The following is a 19,557-nucleotide window of genomic DNA, read 5'->3' on the forward strand; positions in this document are numbered from 1 at the left end:
TTGTGTGTGTAAATTACAGATTTTCTTTGTAAAAAAGTCTGAATTGGTGCTTTTTGTCTTCCAGAATACAGTTTTACGTTTATGCACTTAAAAACTGGTGTGTTTCTGTAGTTGTCAAGAACCAGGGATATATTGTACTGTGGAAGAAAAAGGTCCATAGGTCATTATTTAAATAGTATCGTATGTAAGTTTGCTCTGTGTCTACTGTCTACAACTCTACGTAACAAAACTAATAGTTTTTTAGTTTTTACCCATCATTTCCCTCTATCAGCAGTCATCAGCCACTGGAGTAGTTGGTGTTCACCTGCAGAAACACACTGCCATTTGCTGTATTTTGGTGTTTTCACTTCAGTTTGTTTTTTAATTAGAATGGGGATTTTTGGGGCAACCAAAACAAACAGTGAAAACACCAACAACTCCAGTGTTTGTTATGTAAAACACAGGGCAAAGTTGCAAACTTTTTTTTTTCCCAAAAAATATTTATCCCACGATAATGTTTTTTCACCCGGTGCATATCCTTGTGCCATCCTCTGGTGACACCTATGGGCGACAGACAGACACCTGCGGTGACACAGGGCGGCGGTGAGTGCAGAATGCAGATGAGTTGAGGAGGATGGAACCCGACACACCACCTGGGGAATGGGGAGGGGCTTAATGTGTGAGCCACAAAGCTGACTGAGCAAAACTAAGGCAAAACCCAACAAGGTGTGGTCTGGAGTGTTTACTGTTTAGTCTCATCTCATCACAGATCACTGGTAGTTTCAGTTGAAATACTTCAGCCACAGCAGGCACAACACAACACGACCCGGATCTTATACCTACCTGACGACAGGTGAGTTTCTCAACTAACTTCATTTTATTGTTATTATTGTATTGTCCATGTTGTGAAGTTGGGAATCGGGATATCATAAACGGGTAGTTTAGTTTAGGCTAGAGCGACTACAGGTGTGCTGGACATGTACCTTTTGCCGCCCTGATTTGAATAGTTAAATAGCCTAATGAAACATGGCTGGACAGAACGTGATTAGCCTGTTATTAATGAAGTAATGGTCGCAGCCGGATAACGTACGATCGTGTTTCACTTTCTACCATGTTTTTGTAGGCTTCTATAGCATCCAACTATAGCTGTGAACAGGTGCAGCCGATAGCCTATAGCCTATATTTTTAAACGTTTTAGGAAATGGGCTATAATCTTGCTCTCAGTTGCTAAATATTTTATTCACGTTAAAACAGTAGTGACGACCTATTCAGACATTGATGGATCATCCCAGTTTTTGGGTCCTGCTAAACAACTATATCCTATTGTTGAATATAGGCCTGGCCTATGGGGTTTTGGAGATCTGCCCCATACCCTGCCAGTCCAGCAGAATGTGACACCAACAGACGTAATTTACACTGATGAAAAGATAGTACACAACATAAAATGTTAATAATAATAATCTCACAGTATTTAAACATGTACAGTTTCTGTCTGTCTGTCTGCTTTTGATTGAATACTTTATTAGTCAGAAATGTAAACAGTCAGACATTAAGGCTAATAGAATAACACAAAAACGGTCTGTGTGCGCACACACACACACACACACACACACACACACACACACACACACACTCTCTCTCTCTCTCTCTCTCTCTCTCTCTCTCTCTCTCTCTCTCTCTCTCTCTCTCTCTCTGTGTATGTGTGTACTGTATATACACCAGACCAAAAACTTTGTTTATTGATTCGGAGTCTACAGCGCTTGTGTGATGTTGTACATACAGTACAGACAACAATGAGTGTAGTCCTAATATACTGTTAATAATGTCTTACTGTAGATATTCTTTGTTCAGTAGATTGTGTGCAAAGCAGCAGCTCCAGAGAGAGCCCAGGAGGATGTCGTCGTCCAGAGACTCCAGACCCAATGGGAGTCCTCCTCCCTACGAATCAGAGAATGCATAGTAAGACCCTCTCTCTCATCTTTAGTTTAGTTCACTCAGGGATTACAGAGTACTTGGATTAAAGGGATTCAAGTTCTCAGGACTGATTTCAGTCATTTGGATTCCATAGAGAAGGCATGCTTTAATATTGTTGTGCAGTGAAACTAGCTGATCTACAAGCTCTCAAATATTTTCGGTTATTATTTTAAAATTAGAGCATTTGAAGTGCTCAATTAACTAGCAATATGTTCAGAAACATCTTCCATAAAATCTTAAACGTCTCGGATATTTCATAATGTAAAAGCTTCATCTGTGATTTCTTCACCTGGTTGGCAGTTTCATGAAACACAGGAAATGATGTTGTAATCCAAAGTGCAGGGGAATGATAGTATACATCAAAGAATTGTTGGCTTGTTAGATTTTCAAAACAAGCCCCAAAAACCGCATCCTGTGAAGAAAAAGCATTTTTTTAACCCTCACTTTTTAAATGCAATAAAGCAGTGGTTTTCAACCTTTTTCATATAGAGGTCCATTATTTATTCAGCATTTGAGCCTCGGACCATCATTTGATGACATTTAGACTCGCAGACTCTCAACTGAAGAATATTTTGATATTGTTGGATAACATTTTGTCCACAATTCCATTGATGTTTTACCATATAGAGATTACAGCAAAACGTTGATCAAAATAACATTTATTCTGCATTCTCTAATTGTGTAGACTTCTTGTAAATTAAGTAACGCAGATGTTTAACAATAATTTAACTATTGAGAGCGTAAATTGAAACCACTGTTCCATGTTCAAAAATGTTCAACACTGTAAAATCCTCAGTATTAATTGAACTCTTGAGAATGTACAAATGGAAACAAAGGGACCATTTGGTTTCAGTTGTACACTCTCATAATGGTCCATTTGGTGGTTCCTATTCCAAACTATAGCTGGGAACCCCTGGAACGACCCCCTTGTGGACCCCTGGGGGTCCGCAGACCTCACATTAAACAAGAATGACTCAGTCATAACTGCCAGGTGCTCTTGTAGCGCCCGTTTTCGCACACCTGGCAAAACAGTGCACATGGAAACATGACTTCTCTTTATTTATTTTTTTATTTATTTTTTATTTTAAATCTTTTTGAAGACCTTTTTATAAATTTGACTGTACTTTGGTATATATTAATGTATCGTCTCCACCACCCCGTCTCTCTCTCTCTCTCTCTCCCTCTCTCTTTATTCCAGCCACGAGCCCCCCCAGCCCGCCTACTCCTATTACCCCGATGACGAGTTCCAGCACTTCTACCGCTGGACCTCTCCTCCGGGCATCATCAAGATCATGGCGGTCATCGGCATCGTGCTCTGCCTGGCCATATTCGCCTGCGTGGCCTCCACCCTCGCCTGGGACACCCAGGGGGGGCTGTCCGGGTTTGGGGGCATGGGGGGGGGCTACGGCGGAGGAGGAAGCTACGGAGGAGGGTACGTCTAGCGATGTGAAGATAATCGTTATTATTGCTTAGCGCAGTAATCGTATCGCGGAGATTACAATGTTTAGTGAAATTGTCCGGCCTACACGATATGAATTTGCTTTTGTTGAGCTGAAAAGTTAGTTGGTACGCTCTTATGTCACTCCACCCAAATCGATTCACCAAAAGTAGCAGATCTACAACTGTCTATTTTTGGCGGATGCTGGGGTGGTTAACAAAAGTAAAAAAAAATATGCATATTTAGATTATCACCATAATAAAATAAAAAATTGCCACAATAATCGTCCCACCCCTAGGTACGGCGGTGGCGGCAGCAGTTTCGGCGGCGGCGCGTACGGCGCCGGGAACCAGTACGGCTACGGTGGCATCGGGGGCAACTACAACGACCCGCGCAAGGGCAAGGGCTTCATCATCGCCATGGCGGCCATCACCTTCATCTTCACGCTGGCCCTCTTCATCATCGTCGTGTCCAAGAACGGCCTGTCCGAGTCCCGAAGGTTCTACCTGGCCGTGGTGGTCATCTGCGCCATCCTGGCGCTGCTGATGTTCATCGCCAGCATCGTCTACCTGATGGCGGTCAACCCCATGGCGCAGTCGTCCGGCTCGGCGTACGGCAGCCAGATCGCCGGGCTCTGCGCCCAGTACCAGCAGCCGCAGATGTCGGGCCAGTTCGTCAACCAGTACCTCTACCACTACTGCGTGGTGGAGCCGCAGGAGGTGAGTGTGTAGCAGTGTTTTGTTTTTTTAATTTCTCTTTTCATTTCAAGGCCTGTTATTGCAAGCTTGCAATGTGCTGCGAAGGGGCGGTGTTATGATCTTGTAGATCTGCCGTTTGCGGGTGAGCAACACCGGCATTCTGATAATGTTGAAAAACAGAACGTATGTTATTGCCATTCTCCAAAATGGTATGATATATAAAATATTTATATTTAATTTATTATATGTTCTGTTGCTCAACTTTTTTACAGACTGTACGAAAATGTATTGTCACACCACAGGTGTCCAGGTGTACACAAGTTGATGAAATTAGTTTTTCGTACAAGCTCCTTCATACATAGTTTTCAGGAAAGGTAAAAAAGAAGCCTTTTGTACAGAAAGTGTTAAAATTATGTTTTTATGTGGCCACTGGCCACACCCACCAGTTCATTAAGTATGCCTGGTTTTCAGGTGGGCGGTGATCCGCACCCACAGCTGTTGTATGTCAACGTATGCTAAAGGGAGAGGGGATCAGGGATGTATGTGTATCGATTGGGCTTTCAGCTTCCAGGAAGAAACCAAAAATACGCAGGGAATATATGTATTTCAATATACTAACCACAGCTGGGAGTCTATTATTGACTAGTAATGTTAACTCCATAGACACATACAAAACAGAAAAAGTACAAAAATCACAGCACTCCCATCTTTAAGAATAGTAGATGTGTACATAAGGTGCAGCAGTAGAACAGTAACATATAGAACATAGTCTCGCATTCAGGTGAGACATCAAAAAAGGAAGTGATCAAGTGTGGCGCGACAGGCAGTGTTCAGGTCTAAAGGTCATTACATGCCAGGAGCGATGTGTATAAACCACGCCCCCAGAACCACGGTGGGTTAGTGAAGCTGCCATCGCCTGTCGCTCAAATCTGGGATTGTGAGACTTCCGCATTTAAAACGCTACTGCACGTGCTTCTACCGTTTGAAACCCCAGTGGGCCTCCGCACCTGAGAACCAACATTTGCCGCTCAATTGCGGAAGAAGAGGGTTCCTTCTGGGTGCTCACACGTGCTGGTTGAGCAACTTCGCTGAAATGAATATATAGGCAGGGCTGTCCGTTCTCTACACATTTTTATAACTCTATGGTATAAACGATAAGAAAAGTGTAGTGTGTAGCTTTATGGTCACATTGTGTTGATTCATTGTCCTCCATCTCTTCTCTCCTAGGCCATAGCGGTGGTGTGTGGATTCCTGGTGATGGCGGCGCTCATCATCATGATGGTGTTTGCTCTGAAGACGCGGCAGAAGATCAGGAACTTTGGCAAGAGCAACATCCTGTGGAAGAAAGTGAAGATCATTGATGATCTGGCTCCACCTCAAGACGTGGAGGACTGGGTGAGAAACGTCAACATACTGGCGCATTTACGCACGCGCATGCACACACACACACACACACACACACACACACACACACACACACACACACACACACACACACACAACGGTACACACACACACACACACACAAGCAGAGGAAACTGTAAAGCACCAACCTAGAGTTTAATTTATCTTTAAGAGTCACATAAAAACTGGCCTCATAAAAAAACAAATATAGTTTATGCCTCATTCATACAGCCTTTTTTTGTTCTGTGGTAGTTCTGAAAAATGTACTTGGTTCCATATGTGTGTAAGTGTGAATGTTCTCATGACACACAAATTAAGCTAATAAATCGTACAACCCTGGTGCGTAAGCTCTTACACTCTCAGAGTTAAAGAAGCACTCTGGTTTTCACAGTGTAGTACTGTACTTCTATTTAGGGGTGCGACAGTTGAAGGACCACTTCAACCTTATCTTCATATAATTGTTCTTCACTGATGCTCATTATAAGATGGCACCATTTATGTCTACTAACTGTGTCACAGCAGAGGGCTGTGGACAGTTCAGAAACCTGCCTACTAGTTGCTGTGAAATCTAATTACTGGACCCTCGTCTGGTTCTGAAAGACGGGTAGTGTGTGCAGGCTGGGTGGTGTGTGATAATCTGGTTGAAGTATTCCTTCGGTACGGCGACTGCGGCGGTGGGCCCGGGAGAACAATAACGCGACACGAGACAGTTCACAAGGTTTCACAAAGTTTATTACACAACAGGAACATATATAGTGCTGGATCATAATGACGTGACAATAAGATATGAGACATAGAAACGTGACATGATAATGACTAATGCAGCAGGCTGAGCAGGGCTGACCTTGCTGGCTCTGAGATGTCTCTTGTAGCCAGTATCCATAAAGTAGGCTAAAGTACAGGCAGTACACAATACATATCAAGTACGCTGTATCTCAAGTTCCAGTACACAGACTAAGATGTACTGTACATGGACTGATTATAACACTAGTGACATCATTATTCTTACAAATGCAATGGCTTCTAGCTCTGTGTGTGTGTGTGTGTGTGTGTGTGTGTGTGTGTGTGTGTGTGTGTGTGTGTGTGTGTGTGTGTGTGTGTGTGTGTGTGTGTGTGTGTGTGGTATAACCTGTTTCGCTTCACTTCCCAGTGCACTAGTATAGTATGGAGGGGGAGGGGTGTGCATGTGTTTTCCCCTTGCTCTAGTTTCTGGGTGTGGTGTGTGTGTATGCACTGCCTGGAACTTATCAGCAAGAATTGCAGCAATCAACCATTACACCAAACAACCCCCCCCCCTCCCCCCCACACACACACAAACACACACACACACACACACAAACACAACACTTCCTTTTTGATATATAAATCAAGGAAGGGTCGCGTAGGCTTTATCAGTGTGCTGATTCAGGCTGGCTTAGTCGAAACGTCTTGACCACGCATTTTTGAGTTCCTTGATTTAGGGGAATTATTCATAATTACTCAGAGTTCACAAATATTTTTGACATGGAGTTGACTACAAATGCATACATGAGACATTTTATTGTCATTGCTGGGCTTCAGTGCAACCCAGTGTTTATTACTCAACAACAAAAGTGGAAGAACCGGTCTGACTGGTGCTCAAATAGCCCGCAGGCACATAGCAGCACGCTACAGCGATGTGACAGTAAAAACGTGCTGGGACAGTGCCATCTCAGATCTGCAGCGTACGAAACCACACAGTGGCAGAAGAACTACTCTGATTTATTTTACTTTACACTAAGTGTACGTAAGTAGTACTGCCACAATGTAAAAATATATATATCTCCTAAGTAAAATGAAACCTCTTATCTCCATATTTTAATATTTTGTGTGGTTTTGCAAATGAATGCCCCACTGGCCTACTGAGCATACATACAGTACTACAGTGTCACATTGACTAGCCTCAGAATCTACAATTATGAGCTTGCCTTGTAGATCTGCTACTTTTGCTGTGTTTCAATTTTAGTTTTGGACATAAATTATGAGGTTTCCACCCGACAGAGAGGAAAAGACTTGTATTCAAAATGTTACTGTGGTTGAAACAAAAGTACTGGTATTTAAAATATACATACAATACCAAATGTAAAGAAAAAAGTAGTCAGACTCATTATGCAGAACGGCAGGTGAGGCTGATTTGTGTTGCTGGGTAGATTGACCCTGTGGTTTTCAACCAGTGGTTTGGGACCCCCAGCTGGGGCCCACATGATTTTGGAAGGTCCCCAGATGACAGTGAAGGACTTTTAAGACATTTTTAATACATTAAAGAAATAAAATGAAGGTGCAGTGATTACATTACTGTAACATTTCACATGAAAAAGACACTTATCGATGGACATTTGAACGTTTCTGTCTCTATGTGTAAAGGTGAACTTCTCATAAAGACACACAGATACAGATATTTAAACGTTTCTGCCTGTCTTTTTTCCACGTGTAAAGGTGCTATTTGAACGTTTCCGTCGGTCTCTTTCCATGTTTAAGGTGAACAACGTGTCGGCGGTCCCTGAAGAGCTTCCCCTGTCGGAGTATCCCGAGAAGCTGACCGGCTCCAGGAGTCACCTGGATGACAACAGCACCAGCTACAACAAGCCCTCATATAGCAACACTCCTGTGTGAGTACCTGAGTACATGTATTGTAGAGGGAGACTCGGCTTGGTCTTGAATGTTTCACATTTCAGAGTCAGAATCAACTTTATTGTCGGTACAAGTGTAAAACAGTGGGTGAAATTCGTTTTTGTGCAAGCTCTATCGTTTTAGTAATTTCCGTAAATGGAGAAAGGGAAGAAGAAGAAGAAGCATAGAGGGTATGCGCGTGACATCATCATTATGATTTAGTTATGCGGGAACAGCTACTGAGTGGCAAAAAACACTACTTTCTGGCCTTGACAGCCCATGCATCCAAACAGAAAAGTCTTATTTGATTGCATTAAATATGCTTTAGCTATTGAGGTCTGCTATTTTTGAAAAATCTAAGAACGACTGACATAGAAACATAGCTTTTTCAGAAAACCGTCAGGATGTAGAAGACATTTTTAGAATCTGATCTCAGGTCAAAATGGGACAACCTTACATTCACTTCGTCACTCACTTTGCCACTCGATTTGCCACTCGATCTGCCATCCACTTTATGCATGCGCATACCCTCTATAATGGAGGGGGGGGGGGGGGGGGCGCAGGGGAAGAGAGAGAGTCCATTTGGTTCCATTTGTGCACTCCTACAGTTCCAGACCTGTAAATCCTTGAGGGTCCCTGAACCCTACTTTGAGAACCACCAACGACACATGAATGTGTGCAATGCAACCTACATTTAAGTTAACCACCCTGGTGTCCGTTAATTATCTGCGGTTGAACATTCGGCCAAAAACAATCGACCACGAAAAAGAGATTTGGTGCTGAGGGTAAAAAAGAGAGAACCTAGTACAGAGCCCTGGGGCTCTATCCGGTAGGTGTTTTAAGTGGTTAATTATCATTGTATCGTATGACAGGTAGGTGTTTTAAGTGATTAATTATCATTGTATCGTATGACAGCCGGCCTCTTTGTCCTTGTTGCTCCATGATGTACAGTAGGCTAGCGGAGGATTCTACACCTCAGACATCTGCTGACTTGTTGGAACTTGTTCCTCTGCAAAGGAACTCGTGGAACATGTGTAGAGTGTTTTCGACCTTCTGTGTGCAAAGTAGACTCTAGTAGTACAACTTGAAGGAAAGATACCTTTTTTGTTTATATACTGTATGATTCTACCTGTATTACCAAAGAGCACCCATCTAAGAGCCACTAACTGATCCATCCCTGCAGTGCTTCCATTTCTCTATTTTTGCAAAGTAGACGTGTTAGAAGGACTCTTTTTCACATTTGTCCAGTGCAAACTGAAATTGTTTTTGATGCCCATCAGCATTGTCCGGGGCTATTGCATAGGTTTCTCTCTCTCTCTCTCTCTCTCTCTCTCTCTCTCTCTCTCTCTCTCACCCCCCCCCCCCATTATGGTAGATCAGGGGTCTTCAATGTTTTTCAGGCCATGGACCCCTTAGCTGAGAGAGAGAGATGAAGCAAGGTCCCCCACACTATATATTGGATTCATGTTAAGTGTGTTCAGACATTTAACCACTTAAACCCCAATACATTATAAACCTGACCTTCGGCTCTGTACTTGTTCTGCTCTTTATTCCCTGTACACACCATGGGCCCCATCTTATGTGCCGCCTTACACCTTATCCCTAAACGTCTTTGCCATGTTTAACGTGACGATGTCGATCGGCTAGTTGAACTATTTTAAAATGATTTTAAAAATAGTAAAATATGGCTAATAAGTTTAGGGGTAAGGCGCCGCGCAAGATGGGGCCCTTGAACTGCTTTGCAGAAAATGGCAGATCCACAAGCTCACAACACGTTTGTGCTTGTATATTTGCGGCTAGTGGTTAATGTAAAATATTTGTTGGCCCCCTTGCAGAATATCTGAGGACCCCCTAGTTGTCCTGTCCCGGACACCCTGTTGAAGATCCCTGCAGTAGATTTTATTTCCTCTCACGCAGGCTCAGAATGGTGGCCTTTACTTTAAGGTCCCTTCACACACAGCACTGGACTGTTATGTAGAAGCTGGAGTCTTCCTTCTCACAAGGACCAGAAAAGCCCACAATAGATCACTTCATTGGCTCCTGATTCAAGTACTACTTATTTGTCACAATGCTGTGTGTGTGTGTGTGTGTGTGTGTGTGTGGGTGGGGGGGCACAACAAAGCAGCAAGCACATAGCAGCAGCCTTGTATGTGCACGAGTGACCCATTAAGACCCGAGGCCAAAATCATGCATTTTTCCGGGGATCCCCTCATCTGAAAATGTTTTGTGTCAGTTAGGGACCTGCAGAAGAGAAGATTTGTGTTTAGAAATTCAAAATATTTGAAAACACTTCATAAATTAAAAAAGCAGATGTACAAGATTAGATTGTAGATAGCCAAGTCTAAAATCTGAAAAGATACGATGATTTCCCGGTTTCAATGGATTTTAATGTGAATGGTGCCTTTTTAGTCTTGCTTCTAAACAGTTTCTCTCTTCATCCTCCCACGTCCTCAGGCCACCAGAAGACTATCCTGTGCCAGTGAGGCATAGTGTCCCAGCCAGTATCAACTCTGACATCCCCAGCTCCGCCGGAAGACCCAAGAAGAGGCGTGCCAGACGGGCTAACGGTGATGGTTACGAGACCGACGGTTACGCCTCCTCCGCAGATGAGCTGGACGACGATAACTTTGACAGGTACCCTCTTATGTTTGACTGCACCGCTTGTCATGCACCGGGAATAGCTGAGCTACAAGCTCATAACGCATCGCAAAGACAAAGTGTTGTGAGCTTGTACATCGGCTATTGTCAGCAAGTGTCGCCATCATACGATAAAGTATAAATCAGGCTCAAAGACAGGGCAACAAGGCAATAAACAATAATTACATACTAGCCCTTACCCGTTGTGAGATATTTGCCCCCCCTTGTGGCTGTGGGGGGTACTGCGTTTTTAATTCACTAATAAATTCATTAATAATCATTAATGTGTCAAATAAAAAAAAGGGCTTCGTTACGCCCTCCATATCGTGGGAGCGATTGGTGCAGGCAATGAGGAGCTACGGCGGTGTTTCTGACACACACACAGACAGTTAGACACTCAGACATTGTTAGAATTATAGTATGATAATCGGGAATTGTTTGGATGGTTGTTATGGCAGGAGTGGAAAAAGTCTATCCTGCTAAACTCAGGAGGGAACTTATAAATGCACCAAGTCTCTCTGTGTGTGTGTGTGTGTGTGTGTGTGTGTGTGTGTGTGTGTGTGTGTGTGTGTGTGTGTGTGTGTACACACACATACGTCTGTAATCCACGTAACTCGAGAACTGTTCGCCCCACCGACTTCAAATTAGACACACACATTCCACCCTGTGCTGTGGTTTGACTTGACACCACAGCACTACTGGCGCTGGCTGGACGAAATCACGGAGTTCAATAAAATGACCAAAAGACAAAGCTTCTCCTCAGGAAGGTTTTACTACGAGGTTCAGGTTGGATATAAGACTGACTAGACAATAGGAGTGGTCAGAGAGTGGACAGGACCCTATGGAATCATCTATCTGGATCCTGATGAAGGTTACTGGACTATAGGGTTGATGAATGGAAATGTGTACAGGGATAATGTCCTTCTCCCCGTAAGAGAGGAGCTCCAGAGAGTGGGAGTGTTTGTGGATTATGAGGAGGGTCTGGTCTCCTTTTATGATGTGGAGACGAGAGTAAATCTCTACTCTTACACTGGCTGCACCTTCACTGAGAGACTCTCTATCCATACTTCAATCCATGTTCGAACCAAAATGGTATAAACGCTGCTCCTATTGTACATTCAATAAAATAATGTAACTTCGTCCATTCATGAATACGTTCCATTCTGCTACCTGTACAGTCATCTTCTCAGAACATTTCCATATATATCCATATAAAATATATAACTGATATTGTTGTCTAGATATGTTGTTATGTAAATATCTGAAGTCCCTTATCTGTTGCCCTGCCTTTAAGCTTACATTATATTGTTTTATTATACTCCAGCTGTTGACATTGGAAGGGCAGGGATGTGCTGCCGTTGCCATTTAACAGTCTTCTCTCTCTCTCTCCCTGTCAACAGTGAGTTTCCGCCCATCTCTGGCGAGCAGCAGCGCAGCGACTACAAGCGTGAGTTTGACCATGACCACCAGGAGTACAAGGACCTGCAGGCGGAGCTGGACGCCGCCAACAAACAGCTGTCCGACGTGGACAGAGAGCTGGACGACCTCCAGAACGGGAGCCCACAGTACCTGGTGAGACGAGCCCATTACGTTTTCGGCATTTGAGCCACCGTTCGTTCACCGACCACCATTTGATGAGATTTAGCCTCGCAGACCCAACTAAAGAATTGTGTTATCGTTGGGATAAGAATTTGTCCACAATTCCATGCTGTGGTGCCATAGGAGAGATAACAGGCAAAATCAAAATAACAATTATTTTACATTCTCTGATTGTTTAGACCGGTCCATTTGGTTTAATTTTACACTCTCAAGAGTTAAAGATCTATAAGTTAATTCTGTTACCAACTCTCCATCATTTAGCTGGGGACCACTGGTTGATAACCACTGGTTTAACCACAGTGAGTCGTGACCCCTAAACATTGGTCCGTAACCATGAGTAAAAAATCCCATTTTATTTTCCTACATTTAAAAAATAATAATTCAAATGATTTTTTTTAATAACAATAAATACGTTTTTAAAACAAACTAGCAAACAAATCTAAGAAATCCCATGAATAAAAATAAATAAATAATTAAAATGTACTGAAAATAGCCGATCTACAAGCTCACACATGGGTCTCGACCTGAAAAGTTGGGAACCAACCAGCATTAACCCATTTAGACCGTCCGTGAACCCCTATACTGTACGTAACTATACCTTTCATTCCGGACACCCCATTTGGTGGTACAGTATGTACAGTATATAGCAACATAATTTTTTTTGTAATTGTTGAATAAATATTAGTGTTTTTTCCAGAAAACGTAGGTCATGATTTTGAAGGTGTTTTTAGAATTGGCCTCGGGTCTAAACGGGTTAACCCATTCTGACCTGAGATCAGATTTATACGAGGTTTCCACTGGACACACACTGGTCTGATTAACCCATTCTGACCTGAGATCAGATTTAAAAAATGTCAGTCGTTCTTCAATTTTTCAAAAATAGCAGACCTACAAGCTCGTAGCGCGCCACTCGGTGGCGCGCTATGAGCTTGTAGATCTGCTATTTTTTAATAGCTAAAGCATAACATGATGCTAACACCAAAAGGGGTTCCCGTTCAGAATGGGTTAAGGCCTGAGACCGGTGTTCAAACCTTTTCATGTCAAGAACCCCCAACATTATATGTATTTGGCTGCAGACTCCCATCTTGTTCCAGGGACCCCCAGAAACAAAGAATTTAGTTAAAAATGTATGCTTTAAACTACAAGCTCATAGCGTGGCAACTAAGTGACACGTTATGAGCTTATAGATCTGCTATTTATTGTTGAATAGCCAAAGTATAAAATTATTGTTAAAGTGGTTAAAACTTAGCCCATATCTAACAATAGTTTCAGCCTAAAATCTAAAATGACGCAGATGCTTTCCTGGTTTAACAAATTCACTTCACTGTTGACAAGGTTTCTATCAAGTCTACTAGCTACTTCAGAGTAACCCCTGTTGTTAATAGGAACAGTTTCCTGGTTCCTTAAGCGGAAATCTGTCAGTAACTGTCAGGTTTAGATTGTGACTCAGCCATGACTTGACTTGCAGTACAAAACAAACGAGAACCACACACAGGAATGTGACACAGTGACAGTGATGCATGTGGGGATGCAATCGGCCGATAATCGCCCTGTTGACATGCCGCTTTATCTGTAATCATAAATCTGTATGATTGAATTCATGCTCAGTAAAAAAATAGAGTGAAGGGATTTACATACTGTACTTTAACCACATGAACCCTGGCATCCATATTCTGGGGGCAAACATTTGGCGAATATAGCCTATCTACAAGCTTGAAAGAAAATTGGCTTTAGTAGTGCTGAGGCAATCCCTGGGTCTGTCTCTGAATATAATGTGGTATGTGCCATGATAATTGCCTGATAATGTCTGGTGATGGATAATATGAGATGAACTATTGACGTTGGAAAGACTCCTTTTAAAGGTCATTAGTATTTTTATTTGGGGTGAAAAATGTATTGTGTCGCTTTGTCGCTGTGCACTGCACCCATGACAAAAACAAAAAACAAAGGTTTGAAAGAATATATTTGTGTAAATGTGTGTAAGGATCCTGCATGTCACTAACCTCCTTTTTAAATCAACTATTTTCTCTTTACAATACAGGATGCTTTGGATGAGTACAACAGGCTAAAGGACTTTAAAAGGGTATGTAGGACACTCGTGATGCTGAAAATAATAATGCATTTTAAGTCTGTATCTGTAACGGCGCCCGTCATTCATTTATATATGTTCCATTTTTCCCACAGTCTGCAGATTACCAGATGAAGAAACGCAGGTGTAAATATCTGAAGTCCAAACTGTCCCACATCAAGAAGAAGGTCAGTGAGTTTGACCGTAGGGCCTGAACAGCCTTTGGTGGGATTCTACAGTGGGGTAAGGATTGCATCCGCTCTGGCATTGTTCCCAGCATTTTGGGGGTTTTATGGATAATACAATACGTTGACATGCCACCGAAAATATCTGTGTTTCAGTCGCTACTTTCGGTGAGCGTCATGGTCGTATGGCAAAGTGTAAAATAGGCTTTATTCTGCCTATTAACTGTGAGCTACACAACCTATTGCATCAATTATAGTCTGTCGTACGGAGGAGTCACGTGCATGAAATGGCAGATTTACAAGCTTAAGACGCGCCACAATGTGATGCACTGTGAGCTCTATTTTCGGCATGCGTCTGCCGTACAACAATGTATAAATCAGGCTTAAAGGGATATCGTTTAAAGGAGAATTCCATACTAGAAGGCTTTCTTACCTTTATTTGTAGTTGTTACATCCCCACCAAAGAGGTCCAGGTGTTATTTTGTGCAAAAGCGCATTATTGGCTATTTCCTCTACCATAAACCCTCAATGAATTGCATTGATTTGAATGGGGCTATGGGGTGTTGTGCTAATTCACTTATTTCCATCGCTCAAAAATATATATTTTTTGTATATATCCTCCCTTCATAATGTAAATAGTATCCCAAGCGGCACACTTTACTATTTATTTCGATGAAAATAAGCTAATTAGCACAAAAACCCAACCCCCATTGAGGGCTTATGGTAGGGGAAATAGCCAATAATGCACTTTTGCACAAAATAACACTTGCACCTCTTTGGTGGGGACATAACAACTACAAATAAAGGTAAGAAATCCTTCTAGTATGGAATTCTCCTTTAATCGTCTACTCAGGCGTTTTTAAGGTGCTTGATTCAGAATTTAGAAAACAAAAACAGACACCTCACGTATTAGGAGGGAAGTAGTCAGTTACCAGAAACAACATCTTTGGGTGTTTTCTATGAATTTAACATGGTTAAAATGGAGTTTGAAGTTACAATGTGTTTGTATAGGAAAGGGGCGGGGCAGCTAAAATGAATATCAAATATCTAAATACTGAATCGAGTAACTTAAACACTGTCTGGGGTGCTCACAAAAGCCTGAGTAGACGATTAAATGACCAAATGTTTCTTTGAAAGAGAAAAATCCCATTAAGGACTACTGAGTACAGAGTAGATGATGTGGAGATCTACTATTTCAACGTAAACGCAGAAGCTGTCATGTGTTTGGAGTTTGGAGATGATGGCTAAAATATGGTGTGGGATTATCTAAGATTGGTGCCTTTAAATTACATGTCTGATATTAAGACAAACAATAATCCATGACCACTGACATTCAAAATACAAATATTGTTTGTACTGTATTTATTTGGCCAGTGTATAATGGTACAGTATATGATTTCTACTGGAGTGAATACAAATGAATATAGAAGCAGTTTTGTTTGTAATTATTATGGATTTAGGATTCATCTCAACTGCTTAATTATGGATTATTGCAAAGTAATCTTTGGTTTTATTCTTTTAATACTAACTTGTTTTCGTATTGTTCGCTATTAGTTGATACTCATGTTGTACATTATCTCAAATATGAGATTGCATGATGATCACAGAATTATGTTTTTAATGTACATATCGGTATTTGTATGGTATTTTTCTTAAATAATTCTTTATCACAGACAGAACAAGTGCAGTACTTCACTTGCAATGTTTTTTTTTAACTGATGGAATGTACTTTTATTGTTTGTGAAGCCTTCAGTGTAATAAATTGATTACTTAAATTGATCACCTCTTTCTACTTCTGAAATGTATCCACCTGTAATTACACAACCTACAGTGATGTGACTGAATCCCAGTGGAACATGATTCATTAGTTGACCCATTGACAACAAGGCATATTTCGAGTATATTGTCTCTGTCGGGTAGAAATGTCACCTTTTTGTTTCATTGAAAAGGTCACACAGTATGACAACATAATGATTTTCATCACCAGCAGCAGGATGGGCTGTGTTGTGGTTGCGCCATACACCCAACTGAAATGTTAGTATGTCGGCAACACTCAGCAGTCAACTCGGCAGTTTCTAAACAGCTCAGTGACCCACTAAATCTTTGCTCACTGCAGACAATAATACAACTTCAATTTCAATTTGAAAAGCCCTAACCTTTGCACAAAATAACCATATTTCTCACATTACAATAACCATGCATATGCAGGGATCAGTGATATTTGTAAAAAGAATGATTCTCAATCAATGCTATACATGAGATGTTCCCGCTTTCTGTATTGAAACTATAAATCTAGGCTACTCTTAAACAATTTTAACCAACAATTGTAAAATTAGACAAAATGAATCGGTTGCTTCTAGGGTCTACTGTATGAAAGTATGTTTCTATCGCTTACACTACAGTGTAGCCTAATAAGTCTCTTGAAATTCACTCTTTAAAAAGACTGCAAACCAAGTTCATAATTTTTATTTGGTCTCGGCGTTAACGGCTTTGCCTTTGCTGCAATGTAATGTGTGAGTAGTGAGTGAACATATTGGTTGTGCCATACCCAGCTGAAACGTGTTACCGTCAGCGATACTAAAGTACCAAACCAGTGATTATACTGTAGTAGTAGTAGCATAACTATGGGTCCTCTCTCGTCGCAGTCTCTCAGATACTTAGATCATGTTATTCTTAAACACATTTTCTCCTTATGCCTCTTTTTTTAAATTAATACATAATTTGTATTTTGTCCAATCTGTATGGTTAATATAATATAGTACATCTGTATGGTAGAGTATGTTAATACCTGTATGTTAATACTTGCTATTCTATTGAGACATTTATATTGTGTCAAAGGTCATGAGCGTGACACAAATTTTGACATGATGGTGCAAATTGAATTTACCCCCTGAGCAAACAGGCATGCTCTATTGTATAAGCACTTGCGCAGATACCAGGTTCAAATGCGGGTTAGGAGAGGAAAGCTGCATAGTGCAGCTTTAAAAAAACAAAACAAAAAAACTTAAAACAAATGTGAATATGCACAGCCTGATAAGAAGTTAAGAACAGTTATAGTCCTATAATAATCACTCAAATGTTACTTTCTCACTCCTGAACTTGATCGGGTGCAGCGCACATACAGTCCAGTACAATAGGCTATGCTATAGGGACCTCCATAGATGCTATACACACCAATCACTCGGCAAGCATTGTCCCAGTAACAAAATACACCTTCCCCAGCTTTAATTTTGACATGCTATATACTATATAGTGTATGTGGTATAGTATGTTGCCTTTTTGCAATATTCTACTAACCTCACAATAATCCAAAGTGAAATAAAGATATATATATCTTCTTTTTTCTTTTCTTTTTTGCAAAACTGTTCTCACTCAACACACAATATTATTAGAAACATCAGAGAATTAAAATGGTCACTGTAAGTGTTCATCTTAAAGACCTGTGGTGAGTATCAGTATTTCCCTGGTTGGGGAGCTGGGTGTGCCCGTGACACCCTGCCAGACACACCTGAAGGTTTGCCTGAGCTGACGGTGGAGCCCTTCGTTCACGTGGAGGTAAAGCAGGGGGTTGATGGCACTGTTCAGACACACAAGTCCACGACTTGTCTGATGAGCAATGTAGACTCCATCAAACCACTCCTGGCACAGACGTTCCTTTGTCAAAATCCTTGCCTTCAGGTTGAGGTTCATAAGTACGTGATAGGGGATGTAACACACAGAGAACAGTACCATCAGAATGAACAGCAGCCTCAGGCACCTCCGTTTCAGCAACTTGTCGATGTTGGTTTTGGTGCAGAGGACCACGATCACGTGTCCATAGCAGCCCAGTATGATGAGCAATGGGATGCAGAACCCGGTCAGTGTTCGTCCAAGACTGTACATCAGGTAATCTTTGACCTGATCCTCGTGAGTAGTTTCGTAACATTTCCTTGTTTGGTTTCTAGTTGATGTTTTAGTGAAGAACATGTCTGGAACAATCTGGACACACACCAAGACCCAGACCATTACCGTTATCATCACAGAGTGGGTCTGAGTAATTCTTCCCATCACTCTCATCGGATGGACCACAGCCAGGTAACGATAAACACTTATACAGGTAAGGAAGCCAATGCTGCCATACAAGTTCAAGTTGAAACAGAATCTTGTTACCTTGCAGAATACGTCTCCAAAGATCCAATCGTTCCCCAAAGCATTGTAGACAACCAGGAATGGTAGTGTGAGTAAATACAACATGTCTGCTATTCCAAGGTTGAAGACAAAAACGTTGACGTTCCCCAGTTTCTTCCAGTTGTGGAACAAGGATTTCAATCCCCAGCCATTTGCAATCAGACCAATGATCAGTACTGTGATATAAACGCCAGGTAAGAATTTACGTGGAAAGTCAAATAAGCGAACTGGTTGACACGAGGTGCTCTTCATTCTTTCTCCCAGTGAACAATCGGTTGATGCAGATTACGTTTCTGTAGACTCTACAGAAACACGGGCCTGCGGATCGCCAGATTGATACCCCTGCAGAGTCTGTGGCGTTTTGAGTCATGCTGTGCAAGAAACAGAAGTGTGGTTTTCAATCATTTCCTGCCCTCGAATCTCAATATTGTCATCACACTTCAGTAAGCAGGAAATTACCCCGGACATGACCCGACATAGCGCATTAAGCCTTGCCGAGCCATGTGGCCCATTAAGGCAGGAGCCTGTCTCCTCCTGTTTCTGTAACGTGTATGCTGTACGGGTTGATGTATGAGTACATCTCCCAGCCATGCCTAAACCTAACTTTAACCCTAACCTCACAAACACTATAGTCAACCTGTCAACCTGTCAACCTGGGCGAAACACAGAGAAAAGAGAGAGTCCGGAGTGCCAAGCAGGGAGCCATTGGTTCTCATTTTTAGTCTTTGGTATGACCTGGTCGTGGAACACAACATGGTTTGGCAAATAAACGTTTTAAAG

General features: G+C 41.8%; 2 protein-coding genes across 2 annotated transcripts; one reads left to right on the forward strand and one right to left on the reverse strand.

The window, feature by feature from the left end:
• The first annotated feature begins 710 nt into the window (after positions 1–710).
• Positions 711–15,937, forward strand: oclna (occludin a). The gene is made up of 10 exons (XM_080755910.1): positions 711–832; positions 1,831–1,938; positions 3,152–3,385; positions 3,690–4,110; positions 5,317–5,484; positions 7,990–8,120; positions 10,576–10,755; positions 12,159–12,330; positions 14,399–14,440; positions 14,542–15,937. The coding sequence occupies exons 2-10, from the start codon at positions 1,874–1,876 to the stop codon at positions 14,638–14,640; spliced, it is 1,512 nt and encodes a 503-aa protein (XP_080612036.1). The 5' UTR covers positions 711–832; positions 1,831–1,873; the 3' UTR covers positions 14,641–15,937.
• Positions 15,938–18,042: 2,105 nt separating this feature from the next.
• On the reverse strand, positions 18,043–19,098 carry LOC308309699 (P2Y purinoceptor 1-like; the record flags this gene model as incomplete). The annotated part of the gene is made up of 1 exon (XM_080755616.1): positions 18,043–19,098. The coding sequence occupies exon 1, from the start codon at positions 19,027–19,029 to the stop codon at positions 18,043–18,045; it is 987 nt and encodes a 328-aa protein (XP_080611742.1). The 5' UTR covers positions 19,030–19,098.
• Between the last annotated feature and the right edge of the window lie 459 nt (positions 19,099–19,557).

The sequence above is a fragment of the Protomyctophum bolini genome (assembly GCF_963924005.1).
Source record: "Protomyctophum bolini genome assembly, chromosome: 22".
Classification (NCBI taxonomy): Eukaryota; Metazoa; Chordata; class Actinopteri; order Myctophiformes; family Myctophidae; genus Protomyctophum; species Protomyctophum bolini.

Coding starts and splice junctions, on each gene's coding strand:
- oclna (XM_080755910.1), top strand. CDS start 1,874: ATGTCGTCGTCCAGAGACTCCAGACCCAATGGGAGTCCTCCTCCCTAC. Junction 3,386..3,689: donor GGAGGAAGCTACGGAGGAGG/GTACGTCTAGCG, acceptor TCCCACCCCTAG/GTACGGCGGTGGCGGCAGCA. Junction 14,441..14,541: donor GGCTAAAGGACTTTAAAAGG/GTATGTAGGACA, acceptor TTTTTCCCACAG/TCTGCAGATTACCAGATGAA.